At 42.8% G+C, this 21,906-nt stretch overlaps 1 protein-coding gene across 1 annotated transcript in view; it reads left to right on the top strand.

The window, feature by feature from the left end:
- LANCL2 (LanC like glutathione S-transferase 2) overlaps positions 1–12,412 on the top strand; it is a 35,952-nt gene extending 23,540 nt beyond the window's left edge. The window contains exons 6-9 of the mRNA XM_068936015.1: positions 884–1,066; positions 3,093–3,269; positions 7,920–7,992; positions 9,798–12,412. Coding sequence (XP_068792116.1) covers positions 884–1,066; positions 3,093–3,269; positions 7,920–7,992; positions 9,798–9,913 — 549 coding nt within the window. The 3' untranslated portion in view covers positions 9,914–12,412. The remainder of the gene's footprint in view (positions 1–883; positions 1,067–3,092; positions 3,270–7,919; positions 7,993–9,797) is intronic.
- Positions 12,413–21,906: the final 9,494 nt, after the last annotated feature.

Raw genomic sequence — 21,906 nt, 5'->3', positions numbered from 1 at the left:
GTAAGAACAACTTCAGAAGACGACCCTAGTAGACCAAGAGCAGACCCCAATAGATATTTAACTTCAACCCTTTACCTACAAGGAGTATGCCAATTAATGGATATATTCTTTTGGCGAGGATGTGAACGAGATAATAGTAATGAGAAAGAAAATTCAGAAGGACACTCTAAGGATGAGATGCACAAAGATATTTAGTACCTTAAGAAGTAGCTGTTGCTTCTGAAAATATCAAATGGCACTTTTAGTACCCAAGTAAGTATTTTTTTCAAAATCTAGCCCTGATTGTTTATGATCTGTCTGCTGTGGCCACAGTTGAGCGTTTAAGTTCATTTATTGGAATTACTATTTTAATAGTCCATAGCTTCAGGGAGTTTTGTTTATGATGGAAAACTTTAACCTCCATAAACCTTTTACCAGGTATGCTGCTGTACTCCGCCTCATTTATTGGGAAATATGACAGGTTTGTCTATGCTAGTTATTTTTGTGGAACCCAGTGTGTTTTAAGTATTTACTACAAGCAGCTAATCTATAAAACTATCTTCCTCCTGTAAGTGCTCTCTCTATTTTAAAGTGTAAAAAGAGGCCTGGGAGCCTTGGAATTTGTGTTCTGTTCTCAGTTCTTCCACAGTCTTTCTGTGTCACCTGAAGGAAGCCAAGTAACAACTTGGTGACCCAATTTCTTTGTCTCTCTGGTAGCTGCAACAACACTCTTCACATAGGTATTGTGAGCAGACATTAATTAAATCTGTATGAACTGATTCAAAGAATTTGGATCAAGGACACATATGTAGGTACTTTAAAATAGACCACAGAATTAAGTGTTGATGCATGATTTGCTACTACTTGTTCTTTTTTTTTTTTTTTTTTTAAATGTCATCTTTAGCCAGTCGCCAATGTGGATCAGGAGACCCTGACGGAGCTGGTGAAGCCAAGCATTGACTATGTGCGTCATAAAAAATTCAGATCTGGGAATTACCCATCATCACTGAGCAATGAAACCGACAGGCTGGTTCATTGGTGCCACGGTGCCCCCGGAGTCATCCACATGCTCATGCAAGCTTATAAGGTGAACCATTCTGTGCATATAGACCTGTATTCTTACATATAGACCTATATGTAGACCTGTTAGATTTTAAGGCTTGCATTTTAAATGTTTCTCGATTTAGACTTTCAAACTAGAGCTCTAGAGCAGGCATCTAGCAATCTTGAAAGACTTACATACGTATGTTTGTAAAGAAGTAATAAGTGGGTAAAACTGTTTCTCAGAGTGTTAGTAGTTGCTAGACTTTGGGCTTTCTTGGAAAAGGGACATGTATTTAAACACTCTGATACCAGGATCCTGGTTCGGAGAACACTGACCTGAATTCTTTGAATCTTCATTCCAAGTGTTTTAAGAATGTTGTTGTTTTGAAGCGTAGGTTTGTGCATCTTCTAAAGAATCTCTTCCATAAATTACTCCATTATTAAGATCTAGCGCTTGAGAACTTTAATACCAGTGTCAGAACAAAGATCCCAGGGCCCTGCTAGGGAATAAATATAACCCCTGAGCTACCACTAGCTTACTGTTTGCTTCTCTCCATCCTTAACTAGGTTTTCTATCTCTCTTGCATTGCGCACTTGTGATTTGCATGACATTTGAAAATATGACATTTGAAACTTATGCAACTTGATTCCTGCTTCTGACAGCCCTCCTTGACAGATTCCCTGGTCAGCCTAAGGGTGGGCTGATGAAAATTATCTTTGCTGCTGCCTGAAATGTGAACCGTAAACATCTTACAGCACTGCTGAATGCAGTGGCAATAACAGTTGGAAGGTGACTTGACACCGCAGACTTTTTGTTTTGTTTTGGTTTTTTTGGTCGTCTTTGCCAATGTTTTGCTTTCCACAGCACAGCATATTTTTCAAGAGATAAGAGGGGAAGGACCAAGTTCTGTTTAGCAGTCTGCTTTCTGGCCTTTTTCTGTATTTAAGATGATGAGGCATATGCTGCCTTTCTTTTACTCTTTATTATGCTTCTTGAAGAAGTGATAAGAAAAATTGGAGTGTGTTTTGTTGGCTGTGCTTTCCTTCCCAGTAAAGGGACTTGGGACAACAGAGAGCAATGTTTGTCCTGGAAATCAAATGCTGTTGCTAGGCCTTCATCTGAAATGTTAAGATTGAGGAGCTGGGAATAAAAGGCAAGTCCTATTCAGAGAGGAAGTTTCTTTCCAAAAAGCTTGTGTATTTAAGAATCTTGCATGTTAATTGCTTCTATTACTTTATTGAAGAGCATTACTGTAGACGATGCTCCCTCTGAAAGACTATTTCTACAATAGTGCATCAGTTGCTATTCTTTTTTTGTCTTGTTGATCTGTAGAGTGACCCAGGCAAAGGGGAGCAGAAAGTAGTCTTAAAAAGATGGAAGTTCCTGGTGCTGTTCAGCTAATTACTCTTATTATTTTCTGCTCTTTAGATGGACTCTTTGTGCTTTTAGGATGCACTTCAGTTGCAGTAAATTTTGCAACACTGGGCCTTAGCCCAAACTGACTAGTGTCTCAAGTATCTCCAGTACAAATACTAATAAAGGTAATGGAGTGTTCCTACTTGTACTTTTGGCAGGGAAAAGAGCGCTGTGCTGTACAAAGAGGCATTTTCAGCATGGAATTGAAGGCAGCCAGTGAGTAACTGGCCGGAAAGATTAGGACCAAGCCATTCAGGACCGGATTGGATGTCCAGTATTCTGTGTTATGTTTTCTTGGAGATGAGAATTACATGTCTGTAGTTTAAATCAAATGATGTCATGGTTTGGGAATGGAGAGGGGAACACACAGCAAAAGGAGCATGCACCCTTCAAATAGGTTATAGGGTGTAGAACTGAAGGTCCTGAACTTTAGGGTTTTTACTTTTGGGTCTTGATTTCAGAAACCAAAAATTAGGAAGTTCTTTCCCTTTACTTGCAGAGAAAGGGGAAACAGCTAAGTAGGAGAGGAAAGGCATTTCTATGATGGATAGATTGTAAACATCCCAAATAAATTTTATATGAAAAAAAAAACAGGAAAAACAGCAGAACATCACACAGGTCCACCTTTTGTTTGTTTGTTTTTATTCCACAGACCTTTAAAGAGGATAAATACTTGAAAGATGCTATGGAGTGTAGCGATGTCATCTGGCAGAGGGGTTTACTGAGAAAAGGATACGGGATTTGCCATGGTACTGCTGGCAATGGCTACTCCTTCTTATCTCTCTATAACCTAACTCAGGACAAAAAGTACCTCTACCGAGCTTGCAAGGTGAGCTATGCTGCATCCCAACAAAATTAATGCTCCCTTTCATGTTACAATGCCTGTGTAGATAGAATAAACTATGATCAGAATAGGCTGTTGTGTGCTAGTTCTGGAACAGACCATTGTGGGACAGGGTGGGACAACAGTGTACCATCACGTGTTCCCCGTTACTCACATTTGGATTGTCATGCTTAAAGCAGGTATGTGGGCAAGTGTGGTTCCTAATATGTAGGACACTTGGAAAAAAATGTGGTTTGTTATGTTGTAAAGGGGAGGAACTGAACACACACTGAGAAGAAAAAAGTAGTGTCTGAAAATCGGTCTGCTTGAACAGTAACAGATAAATGTTATGTGGCCCTAATTATTCCATTGAGAGATCTGTTCTCGTCCTCGGCTCCTCCAGCGATACTGTTGTAGTCTTTTGTAAGTATTTGTTTGCAGGCTAGTGGCTGTTTTGGGCTTGCAAGAGCTCTGAATTGCAGTTACTAGATTGCTCGTTTAGATTTTTGTTAATTAATACAAACGGCAGAAAAAGATATGTTCTGAATTCTTCCACCGGAAGCTTCCAGATTCTGCTCTCAGCCCTGACTGTCTCACCATCAAAGGAGGAAGTTTTCTCTGCCTTCATTTCCGGGTCTCCCAAGAGCTTTTTTCAACCTAATGCACTGATACTGGGTTTCATATTGCATGCATACTGATTTAGCTGAGGGTTTCATATCACATACATAACTATTTAGCTGAGGGCTATTTAAAAATAGCACAATAGCACGTTTGAGTTGTTTCCCAGATGCCTTCGGATGGGTACTGGCCATGAGTACAGCTGTTTTACTCATCTCCGTTGCCAGCCTGTCCTCTTTAGTCAGCAGAGCTTTAAGAAGTTGCTGCTGTTTTCACCTTCTGTTTACCAAAAACATGAAGCCATGAGGACATCTGTGTACATCCATACACCTAAAGAACGTAATCAACCCCTAGCATTACTACAGGGAGTGTGTGACTTCGTTTTGTGCACCCAGTCCCTGCTGACATGGGAGCAGCAATACCAAGCATGCAGTGCTTTCAACCCAGCTGTCAGGCTCTCCCTGTCATCCTCCATTTTGATAATCTTTTGTGGCTCTGTGCAGTGTTTGTAATTCCTATTAGCGTTGCATTTCTTGCCCATGAGAGCCTGTGAAATCACAGCCTTGGCTGTGGGGTTTCCCTCCTTCCTTGGAGGCTGATGGTCTGCCACACTGTTGAGCACTTTCAGCCATCTTAGCTTTGACAGGACCAGTCTGGACTGGAGAGGACAGAAGAGCGAGTTAAGAAATTTGTGTTTGCTGCTGACTTATGTGTAGACCTCTTAGTTTAAATATGTGGGAGAAATAGCTCAGCATATATGAGTAACTGTTACAAGGCATCTTACGTTAAGTTCTGTTTTAGCCTAGATAAAGCTGAAAGATCAGAAAATAGCAGAGGTCTGAGAGAAAAATGCTTTGAGGCTTTCAGTGGGTGAAAGGCTAGATGAAACAGTTGAATGTCAGGTTGTCAATAAACATAATTTTACCTTAATGTAATCAATGTGTGTCAAATAATTAGATGATCCCATGTTATGTAAGAGACTTTTTTAAGGGTCCAGCGCTCCAGGTGGTTCCTTTATTCTCAAACTCCCATTCATACAGAGGTTCCCAACTGCAGATGCCCAACCGTTCTTGAAACATGGTTGACAAAGCTTAAGTGAGCAAAGTAAGGTTTCTGCCCTAATAGGTAATATTCTTATTAGTGCTTCTATGTAAAATATATGTAAAATATGATATGTAAAATCGGGTGGAAAGATTATTTTAACCTTTTTTATTTTATATTTGGTTTTTATTGTCATTCTATATCCACCTCTATCTGCAAGTCATCACTTGCATACACATCCTAGGAGGGGCGGTGCAGCACTGGAGCAGGTGGCTCAGAGAGGTCATGGAATCCATCCTTGCAGGTTTGCAAGGCTTGGTTAGAGAAAGCTGTGGCTCACCTGATCTGGGGTAGCTCTTTCTAATAGTCCCACTTCAAGAAGAATGTTGAACTAGATGACCTCAAGAGGTCCCTCTGAAATAGGTAGAAATTGCGGAAATGCTATCAGTAATATGACGTGGCAGATTCATCTTCTCAAATACTTCCTTGAGGTATTGCATAAGCTGCAGTGCAGTTCTTGTTTTCCGTTATCAGGAGAGCTGAGTATCTTCACAGTCCTTGAATTCTTGCAATTTCCTAGCTAATGTTTAAGGGTCAGCCTTAGCAAGAAGCGCGGTGCAGGTAGATCTAGACCTGCAGTTCTGCCATACAAAGCTAGAGAAAAGAGAGCATCTCCATCTTAAAGCCAAAGAAGGCGGAGACTCAGTTACACACCTGAAATCACATTGATAAGATGCGGCAACCTGGCCAAAGACTGTTTGCAGGAGGTGCCTACTGTAGTCATGACTGGCAGTGTATTTGCAGTGATTCTGCATGTTAGCCTCTCCAGCGTTTGAACAGGCCCTTTATGTTCTTGCAGGGAAAATTTTGAAATGGGCACAGGAATTTGTCTCTGGCATTCTTAAAAATCTTTTCCTTTTGCGCAAGAGCATAAAGGAAAGCGTGCAGTTATGTTGGTATCTACAGGCGTGTGCCTGAGGGAACTAGATGGCTCCCCTCCCAGGGGTGTTTGCTCACACCGAAAACATGAGGCCAAGGGAAGGAGTCTGGCCAGGAATCCCTGCTTACTTCTCAGGAGCTGATAAACTGGTACAAAAGTGAATCAGAAGGGCTTGAAAGACAGTTGCTCACAGAGATCTCTGGTTTGCACTTCTCACCTTTGGCTTTGCAGCTTTTGTCTCGTGTTAGCAGATGGGCTCACAAGAAGCTGTGCCGCTTCTAGCCAACACTGCCTGTGAGAAGAGACAGTTTCTTTTGGCAGCCTTGGCTCCAAGTAGCAGCCTCTGAGCCCTTGGCTGCTGAGTGCAGTGGTCAAACCACTGCTCTGTGGGGTTTTGGGGGGAGGGGATGGGTGTTGATTTTTTTTTTGTTTTGTTTTTTTTTGTTTTCCAAAACAGAACTTAGGAGGTCCAAAAGGCTAATGGTGGCAAATGCTTTCTTGCTAGAAGAGGCCTTTTTTTTTCCTCTCTTTTTTTTCTGTTTTTGTTTAATAGAGGAATTAGTATGGCTTACTGGATCTGTGAGTTGAACTGAAGCTAAGAACTTTTAAGTGATGATTGTGCTTTCACTCAGTAGCCTTGGGCAAATTTTCTGACTGTCTGTTAACAGTTCCCAAGCTGGCAGTAATAATAAAGGCTAGTATGCAATAAGATGGGGATGTTGCAAGCATTAATTATAGTTCAGAAACATGCCATAAACATGTTCTGTCGTCACATATAAGAGAAGATTACACTGGGAATTACACCTTGATTGTAAGATGCATACTCGTGAGGGACCCAAAAATATTTTTTCATTTCTCAATAACAGTCTGGACTGTGATGTTTGTGTTTGTGGGTTTTTTGCAGTGTTTCCTCAAAGATGTTCTCACACACACACACACACACACACACACACACACACACACACACACACTCCAGCCAAAGAAATCCACCTCGCAATAAACACTGAAACAGGACAGATTTTGGGGGCGGGGGGTGGGGAAGGGGAGCAATACTATTCTTTATCCTGCTATTTGGCAGATAGACAGCTGGTTCTGGAAGCAGTGTTCACATGTCATATAGCTCAAACTATAGAGCTGGAGCCCCCTCTAGTGAGCAGGACGAGCTGTCTGCCAGTCGTCTGCCTTAATTGCCTGGAAAGGGGGAGAGTCCTTTCATTTTTTTGCTTTGCATGAATCTTCTACCCTTACTTAGCACTGCATTTTTTGAATAAGCCGTGGTTTGGGTCCAAGCACAGAAGTGCCAGGGGAACATGTGGGCCCCCTCTATGCTCTGGGGAGCCATAACGAAGAATGAGATTGTTGCCATTAAATTGAACCAGATGCGGTTTGTAGCTGATGTATGGCTGGTGTAACTACTGCAGCAATGTTGATCAAACAGACCCTGTTGACTTTTTTTTTTTAAAGGGTATTTCATCTTCTGCAACAAAATATTGAAAACCATAATTGTCTAACTGTATTTGTAATGATTTTTCATAAGGTTTGGGGAGAGAAAATAAATATAGCCAGGTAATGGAGCTGGAGATGTAATGCTCTAGATTGGTGCATGGAAGTGGAAGAAAACAGAAATGCAATTAAAAGCGATAGGAAAGAAGCTGTTATTATAGTATTAGCAAATTTTTGCGCTTGAAACTGAAGATAGCTGTATGTTCTCACAACATTTTCCACTGATGTGTATGTAGCAGGGTCGATTCTAAAAAAAAAAAAAAAAAAAAAAAAAAAAAAAAGTAGTTACCTACAGCCCACCTGTTTACATTGTTGTGGAACTGAAACTCCTGCTCTGGAAATACATTTTCAGTTATCCTAAAATCTAATTGCAGTCTTGTCATGGTGTGACAAAATTAATCTTAGACAATGATTGCTGTATTGTTTCTCTGCTTGCACTATTTCTACTCTTAATAGCTATTAAAATGTCTTCCCATGCAGATGTTCAAGCTTGCATTTGGCAGTCTTAATTAAAACAAACAAACAAAACCCCTTTTCTTTTACCTATTTCCCAGTTTGCTGAATGGTGTTTGGAGTATGGTGCACATGGATGTCGTATTCCTGACCGACCTTATTCTCTCTTTGAAGGTAAAGTGATGGTGTTGCAAATGGTATTGTATTATACGGGAAAGAAGGGCAACTTTGAAGTTATGGCACATGCTTGGGAGTCAGAAAGTCTTTAGTGGGTGCCAGTATTATTAAAAGAGAAAAGAGAGAAAACACCATCACCATCGTCCTTGCCCTTTCCCCTTCCCCACCAAAAAACCCAGAAAAGCACGCCACGTTTTCTTTCTGAATTGCATTTGAGCAGTTAGTTTCCAATGTAAAGTCAGTGCCACTGTCATTCTCCAATGTGCTAATGCCTCTTGGCTTAAAGTAAGCAAAACGTCTGGACAACAGTTCTGCATCGCAGGCATTGTTGCAGAGGGACTGGGCAACGGAGCAGCTGTGGGCAGGGTGTTACCTGTCAGAACTGACCCTTCTCTGCTGCAATACTAAAGCAAGTAAAAACTAATTTTAACATGAACCAGAATTACTCAAATGGAAAAGAAAGGCTAAGTTATTAAGGGCTTTTCTGTAAGTGTAAAGGTTTTCCTAAATACTTTTCTAGACCTTTTTATTTTTCAGATGCAGTCTATTTTTTATTCCCTATCTAGTAAATGCTTATGTTTTAGAAACACAATAGCAAGAAATTATAGCCCAAGCAGGATTTAAAGTAGCTCTGCTACTCTGTGAACAGTGAACCTAGTGTGCCACCTATCACAAATATATAAAATTACAGCAGACCAAACAGGTTTATTTTACAAATAAACCAAGCCCATGAGTTATCACTGAAGAGCAGTTACTCTATGCATCGCTTCTAAATACAGAGTTATTGTGTATATTTATGGGAGAGAAGTATAATTATTCTTATTCCTGAGAGAACCTTTGCATGCGTTTGTGGAAGCAAACAATGGACATGAAATCTGTAAGACAGAAGCTTTGAAATTTGTTGAGAATGCGGAGTAATGTCAGCAATAGCCAGGATGGTTTGTGCCTTAAGGGTGACTGCACAGGTTTTGAAAATTTTTAAAAGTCAGTGATTTTTTTTTTTTTTGAAAGACTTTGATATCTTAAATTTGGATGATTTTTTGATTGGTTATGTAGCCAAAATTGTACTTGAAGTTGTCCAGTTCTGCACAGGTGGGCACACATGCACACTTTCAGTGAGAGCTGCATGTGCACCTTATGGGATGAAACTGGAAGTTTTATGTCTTGTCTTAACTCATTTCATTTGTATTGGATACCTGCATTTCAGGAAAGTCATTGGTTCAGACAACAGATTTTTAGCTTGCTTATAAAATGGAGTTTGTACTTGTTGTATACAGCAGTTGTATACAGTTGTATGCTGTCCTGCTGTAGGGTGGCTCTGTCTCCTGTCACCCTAAGAATTTTATGAGATAATGCTGGTGTTAATGCTTCAGACTCTCTGTGCTCCCTTTATGAATAATGAAAAAATAAATCAGTGCAAATAAAAAGTTTTGCCTTTGTTTCTTAAACAGTGGAATGTCTTTGAAAGAAGCTAAATAAGCAGGGTTTTAAGTGAGAGCTGCTCAAATGGTGATAGACAGTCCAAATTGGGATTTTTTTTTTTCCTAACGGAAGTTGCTTTGAGACTGTGCAGCTGAAAAGACGGTAGCAGAAAGAACTTTGTTCTTGCCTTTGATCTTTTCAACTGAAACTTGATTCCTGGGCAAAGTACAGAGGAATTTGGCTTTCCAGTGGCACAAGGTTCACCTATTCAGAAAGCTGTATAGCAAGGAGATGTTCCAGCAGGTGCCATTGCCTTTGCTGTCAACTCTGCTATTTTTATGTCCAAGATGCACAAAAATCTCTTTCTCATTATGTTTTAGGGATGGCTGGAGCTATTCACTTCCTCTCGGATATTTCAGTACCGGAGACCGCCCAGTTTCCAGCATTTGAACTTGGACCTCAAAGGAGGGAAAACAAAGTGGAACAGGATAGCTAAAGGGATCGTTTTTGAAAGGAAACTATGCCAAAAGCGATGAGACTGTTTAGTGCCTCCGATACAGAACCAACTCGATCCTAAGCCGACAGATGGATAAACCCCTTTTCCCACTCCCACCTGCCCCAAAGGACTATGAAGTCACTAGAGCATGGATGAGAAGAAGCCACATTTAAGTTCTGCTAAAGTGACACCTGCACATGTAGGACAAGAGAAGTCAAGCTTGAACTTTCTTTTCTTGCGTTTGTCGTCTTCGGGTCTTTCACATGTTCTGCATGTTTATTGCTGTTGTCTGTTGACAGAAGTCTTTTGTTGTAAGCAAAAAGCTGGTCTCTGTGCAAATCTCAGTCCTGTCCCTTTGTGCATGACTCACAACAGCAGTGTTGCTTTCTGCAGTATGATTATCTGCAGCGTTCCACTTTATGCCAGGTAGTCCAGTGTAAGACAGCGTCTGGCTTCACTGATGAGCTGGTTACTTTAAATGAGAAGAAGAACTTCATGTTCATGTTTCTGCATTTTTCTCCACAGCCCCTAGAAGCTGAGGCAGTGGACATCAGCCTTGTTTGAAGAAGTGGTATGAGGTCATCTCAGTTTTCAGGAATTTACTAGGTTGGAAGGGACCTGTTGTTGTGGGGTGGGTTGGGTTGGGTTGGGTTTGGCTTGGTTTTTTTTTTTTGAGCAGAGCAGGAACAGCAAGTTATGCTTCTCCTCTCTGTTTACTTGGATTTGTAATAAACCCATCCTGCGTCATATAGTATTATATAAAGAAGTAACGGGGAGGCAGGGCAGTTTCTCATGGCTGGTAACTTGGGATGACTGTCGCTCCCGAACCAAGGAAGTGATTTGTTCTGTTTCTCCCCCCACCCCACCCCAGCCACACTGCATTTAGCCCAGGTAGTGTGACAGGAGCAGTAAATACCAGCTGCTCGCGGAGGTTGCCGAATACTAAGGAGCAATATGTAAGCTGTTGCTAGAAATTGTGAGTAAAGTTCACTTCATCTTAAATTCAAAGCAGAAGAGAAAAATTCCTTTGCGCTTGTTCTGAACTGTGCTGTTAGTGCTTTGCTTTTTGTTGTAGTGTGGTGACGTACTAGCCCTTCCCTCTACTGGCAAGGTGTTAACTCAGTTCTGCCTCCATGCTCTTGATTTGGGAGGAGAAGCGGGACTTACGGCAAGAACACAGCATATTTACATTTTCCATATAATAAGTATACTTAGTCTTTGAAAAAGGTAAGTTAGCATTCTCTCGCTTGCTCAAGCTCTGTTGTCCTCTTCCCAGTCACCCCCCCCACCCCCAGCTCTCCCTGTGCTCTGTCATTCCAGGTGCTTATTTTAATTGATATCTTATATTGGGTGTGAGCGTGGCAGATGGCAGAGACTTTATCTGACCTTTCAGGCGTGCACTGGGATATATATGACCTGTGAGCCATCTGCTGAGCTCCAGTGTTTGTGGTCAGGCTTGGAAATGCATTGTGACTCCCGCACAAATCTCTGAACGGCAGCAAGTGGCTTCCTTGAACTTTACAGTATCTGTTGCCAAATCCAGCCAGATGTTAATAATCTCCTGATTGAGTTCTGCTAGGCAATAGAGGCAGAGCCAGTGCAGGGACAGCTTAATGTCACAGCGTAGCGCCTGTGTTGATGTGTCAGTAGGACTAAAGGGTGGGAGCAGCAGGAGGGAATTTTTCACCCCTCTGGCAAAGAGCAGGAGATGAGGCTCTGAACCCGGCTGCAACTATACAGCCAAGCAAGAGACAAGATGCTGAAAGGCAACAGGAAGGAGGAAAGCTGCCTGGAAAGCAGCTGTGGGGAAACAAACCTGAGCAGAGCGAGAGAGAAAGCAGAGGGATTGGTGAGGAACTGGGAGAGCTGATTCCAGGATGTAGTATGTAGAGCACACCAGTAGAGGCCACCTCAAATGAGATGTGTCTCCTTAGCAAGCTGCTAAGACCTAACTATATTTCTTTCTTTATCCTGTGGATCATTGATCCTGCCCGTAAAATGTTCCAGTGAGAAAACTGGCCCAGAGTCAAGTCCTACAGCAATCCTAACTATAAAGGTCGAGAATGGGGGAGGTAGACTGCAGCCTGCTCCTCTGTTTCATGTTCTTTCTTTGTTTCTTTCCTCTCCTTTACAACTGCACAGCAAATGAGATGGCTAAACAGGGAAGTGTGTTTCCCTTGTGCCAGAGGGGAGCCTTCTCAGCAGATCCCAAGCATGTGCTGTACTGATGGCATAACCAGGGGGGCGACAGGATTTTTTTTTTTTCTTCTTTTTTTTCATTCGGTGATTATAAGCTTTCTGGGCTGCTGAGCATGAGTGGCAGCTGTGGGAGGTAATTTTGGCTCGCTGGGGCCCAATGAGAAGTAAAATGTTTAAAAAAAAAATTGTATAGCTGTATGTGCACACTTAGAACAGCTTAATACTGAGCAGATCTCTGAGGCACTTGAGTGCAGCAGTCAAAATAATGAGCAAGTCAGCTTTTAGCTTTCTATATGGTAGCCAGCCTTCTGCTGTGGTTAGGCCTCACACTGACTTCTTCCAGAGACTCGTGTTGGAATTGAGCAAGACTGGAAACATAATGCATAAAGTTAAGATGCTCAGGACAGTGTGTCTGCCTTGTCTTCTTGACATTACTTTCCCCATGACTCCTGTTTTGTGTTTGTGACAGCCCTGTGATGGCCAGGTGGCCCATTAAGGAAAAAAAAAAAAAAAAAGATGTTGTGTGAAGGGGTGAAAAAAAAAATGCATTTCACCAACACATTTGAAAATTTTGTTTTCAGAAATCACATCAAACTAAAATGTGGAAAAATGTCTTAATCGTCCCTGGTTTGCCTTGTTCATGTGTAATAGTCCATCTGTTGCAAAAAGCAGTAAGTGTTAAAAATGGAGATGCTCATTGGGCAGAAAAAGAGGAAAAAAAAAAACACGCTGATGTTTTGTTCTTTGGCTTTATTAGTAAAGATCAAGCTGTGTGGTGGCAATTTGTCCAAAAAAAAAAATGTTCGTGTCATGTTTCTTCCTTCCCTCCTACACTGTGGTGGTGGCTCTTCCACTGCTGTAACTGCCGAATTGTCTCTCAATTTCATAGCCTTGCAGAATGAAACAGAAATGTCAAAGTATGAAAGCACTTGGGCACATCACCTTTTTTTTTTTTTTTTTTAACCTTCACCTTTTACTAACATTGAAGGGCTCTTAATGTTGTTTCTCCTGAGTGATTTGCAGCGTTCGGTGCTTAATGCCTCAGTGCAAAGCTTTGCTTGCCTCTCTGGTCAAGCAGGTCGCGTTGAACAGTGTTTTCAGCTCAAGCCTTATTTTCAGCTAGCTGTTTTTTAAGAACACACATAGGAGGAGTCTGTCTGTCTGACTTGTGCAGTGCTTTCATCTGTTTTCCAGCTTCAAGGAAGTGTGAGGATTTTTTCTAGCCCTAAAGATTCAACTGAATAAAACTTGTTGAGTTTGCTGCAACCATTGGGCAGTATTTCTGATTCACAAAGCTCTGTGCCATTTCTGGCCCCCTCTGTGCTACTGAGAGCAAAGACTCTCAACAGAAGCGGTTCTTCTTTGAATTCATGGTTTACTTCTGACCTGTAGGCAGATCTCAGCCACCAAAGTACTTCTCTCTGTATAAGGTCAAAATAAGATAGAGAGGGCCACAGGGCTTGCAAAAGAGAGGTGGCCTATAGACTGGTTTAACCATTTCTCTCACCCCCTGAGATAGCAGAGCCAGGTACCACACATGATGTGTGAGACAGCTAGATAGCAAAAAAAAAAAAAAAAAAAAAAAAAAACAACCCTCTACTGACAAGGTGTTTTATCCACTGGCTGACTGGTGTGCCAAAGGAGTGGCTTCTTGGGGATGCATATAGAACTAAGACATTTGGGGGTTTTTTTGGTTTTATTTTTGTATTTTTTTTCTAAGTTGGGAACAAAAAGTAATATTTCCTTTGTGCGCTGCATATTTTGAGCAGCTTCTTAGAAAATATGGTCTTAGCTGTTTGTTTTCACAGCAGTGGAAGCTGTCATAGTGCTTGAAAGAATGAAGAAAAAAAACACACAAGGAAAAAAAAAATCTTGTCACTACATTAGCTTTTCCTGAAGTGATAATGAAACAGTGGAGCAGCTGTGAGGCGGTGGCTGGTGAGAGCCTGAAACACAAATACCGGGGTTGGTACCATCTTTGTCAAACCTGGTCCTGTTTGCAGCACAGCTGATAGTCAGCCTGCTAATTACTGGGAGGGAAGCCACTGCATTATATTGCAGGTGAATTTAGTCCTTCTTCTACAAGAGACTAGGCAATCCGTCACACTGGGGAGAAGGAGGTGGAGGTGAGAATCATGCCTGCATGCACAGGTATACAATGATAACAAAATAATAATTCAAATAGCGTCAGTAGCCATTCAGCTGCTGTTTGGACTGCTAGTCTGAGGAATAAATGACTGTGTAAGGCAGTAATGTAAGGTTACAAAGCACTTGGGCCCTGCATTTTAACCTTCTCCACCTTGGCAGTGATCTCTGTTCCTCCTTTCCCCCTTCCTCCCCCCCCCCCACCCCCACTCTCTAAGACTTATTGTCTCTAATTCTTATTTTAAAGGCTAATTTCACACCCCTCTCCCCCCCCCTTTTACCTCTTGCTTGCACTGGTGTAAATCAGAAAAATAAGGTAAGTAGTGCTGGAAAGGTAGAGCTTATAATGCAGAGGCTGCCCAGGGCATTAAGGGGAGGGAGTGGGTGAATACAGCTTGAGCAGGTCCCAGTTGCTGTCACAGCTGGCTCTCACCCAGCCCTTAGCCACCCAGCCTTGCACAGCAAGCTCAAGGGCTGCACGCCTGCTAGAAGGCTGAAGCAAAACCTTCTGCTGCCTTAGAGCACCATGAATTTAAAAAACTGACTAATATGGAGCCATCCCTAATGGATATTGAAGGCAACAATAGCCTTGGAGGCAGGAGGTGTCTCACTGGAGGAACGCTTTATTCTCGCCTAGCCAGAGCGGGGAAAGAGCATTGAGCAAAGGAAGAACAAATGTAGCCCTATGCAGCGCTTGTGAGAGGGGAGTTGTTGCAAAAAACATGCTTACGCATCTTAGTACACAGCTTTGAAGGGGCACGCCTGCGCCTTATAAGCCTGGTACGATGACTGGCTACAGCCAGGCCTCACCTTCAATGCAAGCGTGGTGCTGAAGGACGAGCTTTAGCCTGTTGCATCCTGTGCTGGAAGAAATGTTACAGGCCTGTTGAAGGACAAAAAGCAATCCTCAATGCTGATTATTTGGGGGCAGAGGGGAAGTAAGGTGGTGCTCTCGAGTCAGGCATCATCCTTCTCCTGCAGGGCAGGAAGGAGATGTGTGGAGCATAAAGCAAAAACGAAGGTATTCCTAAAGTCTCCTAAAAGCAGGACACTCAACATCCAGGAGGTCAGGTTCACAATTAATGGAGTTGCTCTACACCCTTTCATGTTCCTGGCCTAGAAAGTTAGAAGATGGTACTAAAGGTCAAACCACAGCAGCCCCCAGCAGTTGTTGTTAGGTCATGGCCACCAATCTATCAGCCACCAGGTCACCTCCCTACCACCACCAAGCTTAAACTAAGGTAGTACATCAGCTGTTTCAGCACCAGCAGCCTGAAGAGCCAGCTACTGCCATCATGCAAGACTGAACTGTAGGAGGCCAGGACAGGCATTAAGTGGTGGGGATTGATTTTCTGCCCAAATCAATTGAGTGAGCATTTATGCACCTCCTGGTCTGCAATGCATTTGACAGGCTGCTCATTACCAGCTCCCTGCCAGTATCTACATCTGTCACCTGCTGCCAGGTTTTTGAGGCTGCCTCCTGGCTTGCTGCTTCAGACTCATGACAAAGAGGATGGGGTGGGGGGGGGGGAGGTGGTGTCTGTCCAACCTCCTCACCCACAGATCTGTCCCCTAAACCTAGAAACCAACGTCTTTTCTGCCCAAGAGGTACGTTTATAGAGCGTGGAGGAGTCTGGGTACAACTGCCCCAAACCTTTACCCTTAGTAGCAATCAATCAGGCATTTAATCTCAAACAAAACTCGAGATGTTTGGGCATCTGTAGCTAGCAATCACCTCACACTGGCCCAAACCAGTGGTTTGGTAACCACCTGAAAGAATCTCAAGAAATAAACTATTCCCTCCACCAGGAGGGCAGCGTTCACACTATATGTGTCCATTACACAGCATGTTTTCCAACCCAACAGCACTCATAGGGTAAATGGCTTTTTGGCACTGCTTCAAATTACTGCCCTAAGTAACTGTGCCCCAGGACTCAACCCTGCTCTGCTGCAGCGCTTCAAGAAATGGCTCTGTTTCACAGTGAAGGGGCCTCTCACTGGTCAAGACTGCAGAAGTTAAAAAATAAAAATTAAAAAAAAAAAAACACCCTAGTGTTTGTAGGCCAAGCAGGGCTCTGCATTGTCTCTAATGATGAGTGCCAAGAGCAGATCTTGAGCCAACACTTTTCAATGTTTTACCATTAATTTGAACTGCCATATTCAAAGCTTTGCTGCTAGAAATTGCCAAACAACTCAAGCCTTGCTGAGGGAGCAGGACAGAGTCAGGGTTAGCGGGCTCCAAAGCCTATTCCCCCACCTCGTGCGAGTGCCCTGTGCTTTGCTCAAGCAGATGCAAGGAATAAAGAAATTGAGCAGTCTCTGAGAACTAAGCGACTGTGCTGGAAAGCAGCTCTTCATGGGATGTCACTGAGCCACACACCAGCACACAGCTAAAAGCTTTGGCTCATCTATACAAGTGAAAACTTCCTGCCTACTTACTTGCCCTACTTTGCACCATACATTGCATCAGCATTGGTGCTACATCCATGCATCAAGGAGGCATGGAAATATTCCACAGCTCTCCACGGAGGAGCTCATAAGTTGGGAGAAGCAAGTCTTGTGATAAAATGACTAGCTACCGCTGCTTAAGTTTCTATCAGAAAGGATAGATGGTATTTTGGTCACGTGCAGCTACTTGAATGTGAACAAATCTGATAATTGATAAGAAGGGAAGCAAACGGGCCTTTTGGTCTCACCCATGTTGCTGCAACAAGACTCAGTAGCAGGAACCTGAAATGAGATAAACTAAAAAAAAATGAGGGCAGTTGTGAGGCAGGGTTTGCTGAGTGAAGAGATGGACCTTGTTCAGAACTGCAGTGCTCCAAGAAATATTGCATTTAATTCTGCTTCAGAGAAAAAATTTGATGACTGCGTACCTAGAGGCGCGAGCTACACACAACGATCACAGGGTCCTTTATGAGTCTATAAATATCTCTGCTCCTCTCTATATATGAGTCTATAAATATCTCCTGCCCTCCATAATCCCTAAGGAGAAATGAAAACAGTGTGTCCAATCATTCACCAGCCTTGCTGTTCTTCATTTAGATAGTGCTGATTGATAGCAAAACCCTCAGCCCTTAAACCAACACCCTAGCCATGGAAAGGGCAAGTCCCCCCCTCCCACACACCCTACAACGTAGCCTAGGCTTTCCTCACAGGCCTTGGACATATGAAGTATTAGCCACGCTGTACCTACAGGCAAGGTATACTGAGACTCAGCAGTAACACCTTTTCTTTTAAAGCTACTTAGTTGGAAATGTTATAGTGGAAGACTCACCCCCTCCCCTTCCCACTCCCATGTCCTCCAGGGCTGGAGTAGCAGAGACTTTGAAGGTTTTTCTTACCTGCAGTGACCACCTTGGCATATTCCTTCCAGTCAATGCCTCTTCATGGATTCTTTAGACATGTTTTGAGAATACCCAACTGAACAGAGGACCTCAAGGAGTAACGTTTATGGTTCTGGCTCCAAATGGGGCTTTGTAACTGGGCCTTGGCACCTTTACTCTGCTCCGGTCCTGTTTTAAAGCATCTATGTCCTCTTGGTTTGAATGCTATCGCAAGAAACACAAGATTGAGACCTACAACACACCAAACCAACTTTCTGAAGTAGCTGGCGAGATCTCCAAAGCAGATGGAGAGAGGCAGCCCCACAGCTCAGGCTGCGAGCTGCAGCTCGACCTTGGCCTTGGAGCCCCTGGAAGGGGCACGGAGAGCATCTGACACCCTGGACCAGGGCTCCCAGAAGCCAGCACACCAAGCAGGGCGCCAAACTTACTTTGCAGTCAAACCACCACCACCCCTTCCCCTTCCTTCAGGGTGAGGCACCAGGATCTCTGTTGTGGTACAGGGCAAGAAACAGCAGCAGCACCAGGAAAAATCTCGCATGTAAATCCCTGTGGCCAAAGCACTTACCTGCAATGTGGAAGGTCACCTTAGCTGCAATAACCAACCACGCGCTTCGCTCATCAGGACTGTGGAGTAACGCTGTGTTTGAAGATCATGTTTTCCTCCACCAGCGTGATCAAGGCAGCCCACCTGACCTGTCAGCACTGCTCCAGCGGTGAGAAGCGACCCCACCATGTCCACTTGCGTGCCTGTGGTTTAGCCCTGGCTCTCCGTAGAAGTAGTTCGGTCTACTGTCCTCTTTTGTACACAACTGATCACACTTTTAGCTCTACTTGCTTGCATAAAGCTCTTTTAAAAAATACCTCTTAGGAAAGAGCAATAAAGATGATTAGGCACCTAGAGGTAGAGTAATGTCTAATGCTACTTTAATAAAACAACATTCCATAAGAAACTCTGTATGAGTCTGAAGAGTAACAGAAGCCTGAGACTGTAGAAAGACCAAGCTCTGCTCCATCCTCCAACCCACCAACCCAATTTTGCAAAAGACGCAATGTATACACCCAGATCAGCTTTATTTTGTTAACATGATCCTACCAAAGTTACAGGGCTTCCCCCTTCTTTCTCCTCGCCAAGCTTTCTTTTTTTTTTTTTTTAAACTCAGAAGAAAAAAAGGAAAAGAAGAAAAAAGGAAATCTAAAAAATTTCAAAAGCAAGGCAACCAGAGGAAGGGCATGTAAGCAATTTGCAAGTAATTCATAGGAATACCTACACCGATGCTGTGTGTTCAATAGGAGACGAAGCAACTTTGCTAGAAGAGAAGGGCATGCATGTTGAACGAGGTTTGTGTCATCCACTAGTGTTAACCAAAAAAAAAAAAACTGCAGAAGAACTTCACCAGAAGTTGAATTTCAATATATAGCATAAGAATTCACTGGAAAAGGTTTCTATCCAATCTCACCAGGAAAATACCAGCTCTCACAGACACATTTCACAATATGAAAGAACTTAACAGCATCATTCTTCTAACATCAGAGGTCTGTCATCATTTCTATTGACAGAAAAAGAAATGTTGGATTTGTTTTTAAAATATCACATAGTGCATACACAACCATACAAGGTGACATGGTGGCAGCTTTAAACTTTGAGTGCACACTAACTAACTTAGAAAATATACACAGTTGTGGTGCGCAGGCAGATGGACCTCTTGATCATATATAAAATGTCTCTTCCGTTATCTTAAAAGTCCACTGAGCCTGCACTGCGCACACACAAAAGTATATGCTTTGTGCCGTAGTATGATGCACAGGAAAGGAAAGCATTTCATTACTGAAACAGTTCTGAAAAGTGTTTCTACCTTGTCTCAGTGCTGGGTTCAGCGCGAGGGTAAACGGGGGAGATTCTCCAGCCTGTGATCTACAGGGGAAGAGACAAGGTGACCTAAAAAAGCAACACTGCAACAGGAGAGGAGGAGTGCACAACTCTCCTCATTCATTCTGTTCCTCTTGCATGCAAGGAAGTCTGCAAAAAACTCCGATATTGAAGAAAATCAAAGCAGTCCCTTGTCAGGTAGCTCTCCCCAAGCATTTACACGCATACCTGATATTTGGCATATGAGTAGATCCTCTCATGTTTCACTACTTAAAATTAAACAGCCGACTGATTGGAAAACAGCCCTGCCTATCAAAACACTTGAAATGATAGAAAGATTACATAAGATTTAAATCTAGCTAAGCAACTCAGCCAAGATCAGCTCTGGGAAACTAAGAAAAGAATTGTTTCCTTCCTAAGTCCAGTATTACTAAATAAGTCAAAAAAAGGCTTACCTGGGTCTGCTTGCATTTCTTCATTTTTAAGTATAATGAAAAAGAATTACAAAAAGAAGAACTAGAATTTGGACGGCTTATTTTTAATCCATAATACAGTATGGAGGAGTAAGCAAAAGATTGGGCAAACTTCTTATAAGTAGATACCATTCAGCATTTTTGAAACATATGCTGAACATAAGCAAATACAGGAGGGCAGGATCTGATTCAGTGTCGCATGGATTATAATGTAAGCGCAAGTGTGAACTGAGAGCTTGGGGCTAACCTCGCATCAGCTCTGATTTCACAGGAGTCCCTCTTGGTGGCAGAAGGAGCTCTGCAGTCCTGGAAAGATCTTTTTACATCACTTTAGAGTCACCCAAACTTACGCACCAGAACTTTTAGCAAGATGCTATTTTCTACCACCTTTTTCCCTTGTGACTGAGACAACATAGCAAATTAAAACCCAGACAATCACTGCTATCAAACGCTAACACCACTTCTAATAGGAACTGCCTGTTGATTTGATAAAAACAAAGTCCTTTCTTCAGGCCAAGCCTTGATCCAACTGGTATCAAGACACAGCTTCCCTGTTGCCTTTAACATGGCTGTGACCCAGGCTCTTACTATGTCCTGCAAGTCACGGTATCACAGAAACAGCTTTCTCCGACTCAGAGAATCCAACTGCACTTCCACAAGGCAGGTCACAGTGAAAGGGCAACGTAACATAACCTGAACCAGAGTTTCAGTGCCTCTAAACCAGGCAGGTCTCCCCGAACACCCGTCAGTAGAACAGACTGTAAAATACTTTCTTCCCTTTCCTGGCTGCCATACAATTACTTCAGTTACAATTTCACCCAAGTCAATATTGCTGTAATGAGCTCTTCAAAAGTTAGTTCTGCTCCAGTACGTTATTAACAGCACCAGTAGCTTTTAGAAACCTTAGGGGTTTTCCTGTTAAGACGACTCATGTGCATAATCAAAAGGATGCTCTTTTCTGTCAGTTTTGCAAATTTAGCTTGCTCTCTAGGAACAAATTCTCACAAGCCACTGGCAGCAGTAAGATGCATTAGTAGCACAACAAAACTCGCTCCCTGAGCAACACAGGTCTTTTAGATTACTTCAAATTTACCTCTGTGTCCTCCGTGCCCTAGCTGGAGTGACACAGGAGCAATCAGTGTATCAGCAGTGAGGAAGCAGTAATCCACCTGGTACCCAAAGGGCCACATCAGACTCCTAACTTTCAGCTGTGCTGTTTCTGCAGGTCTTTCAGCAGTAAAAGCAATGGGATCTTCTTTTTGCTGCTCATTAGTGATATGACTCTGAATACACATCAGGTGAGAAGATGCCACTGATATGCAGTCACTCCTGAGAACAGCTTCATGTCTTTGCCAGAGATAGATGCGCCTAACAACTCTCTCAGGAAAAGGGCTTTGTGTTTTCTTGAAGGAGTTGCCTTGGGTTCACTCAGAGAGCCAGCCACGAGCACGAATCGGGGGCCCTGGCAACACTCACAGCGAAGCATACAGAGATCTAAGTGCCAGCCGCAGCTGCAAAGCTAAACCACCTGTGCACTGGGTAAAGGAAGTGCTCTTAAAAAAGGTTATTTGACTATGGCACAGGAAGGAGAGCACGTTGCATACCTGTCACCTGGAGGTGACAGCTTAACTATGTACTCTTTGTGGCAGCAGTAAGAACACAACTAAACTATTACTTCCCAGTGACAAAATTCCCATCAATTTCAAGGGAACAAACTGGGGAGTGGGCTCCTGTTCCTTTTTATTATAATTATTTTCCAATTTAGGGAAGAAAATTTTACTAGGTATTTCAATATTTCTTAACATGTCTAGGGGCACAAGCACAAGTAGCTCTGAGGTTACAACGCTTCCCTCTCACTACTGACATTTAGGTCATCAGCTGTTTCCTACTATCTCACCTTTGGCTATAGCACAAAACAAAATCTGCAAGGCATCAAAAGGGGAAGAGAAGCCAGGCTGAAGA

Source organism: Struthio camelus, chromosome 2 (assembly GCF_040807025.1).
Source record: "Struthio camelus isolate bStrCam1 chromosome 2, bStrCam1.hap1, whole genome shotgun sequence".
Classification (NCBI taxonomy): domain Eukaryota; kingdom Metazoa; phylum Chordata; class Aves; order Struthioniformes; family Struthionidae; genus Struthio; species Struthio camelus.
This window is presented reverse-complemented; position numbering and strand designations above follow the sequence as displayed.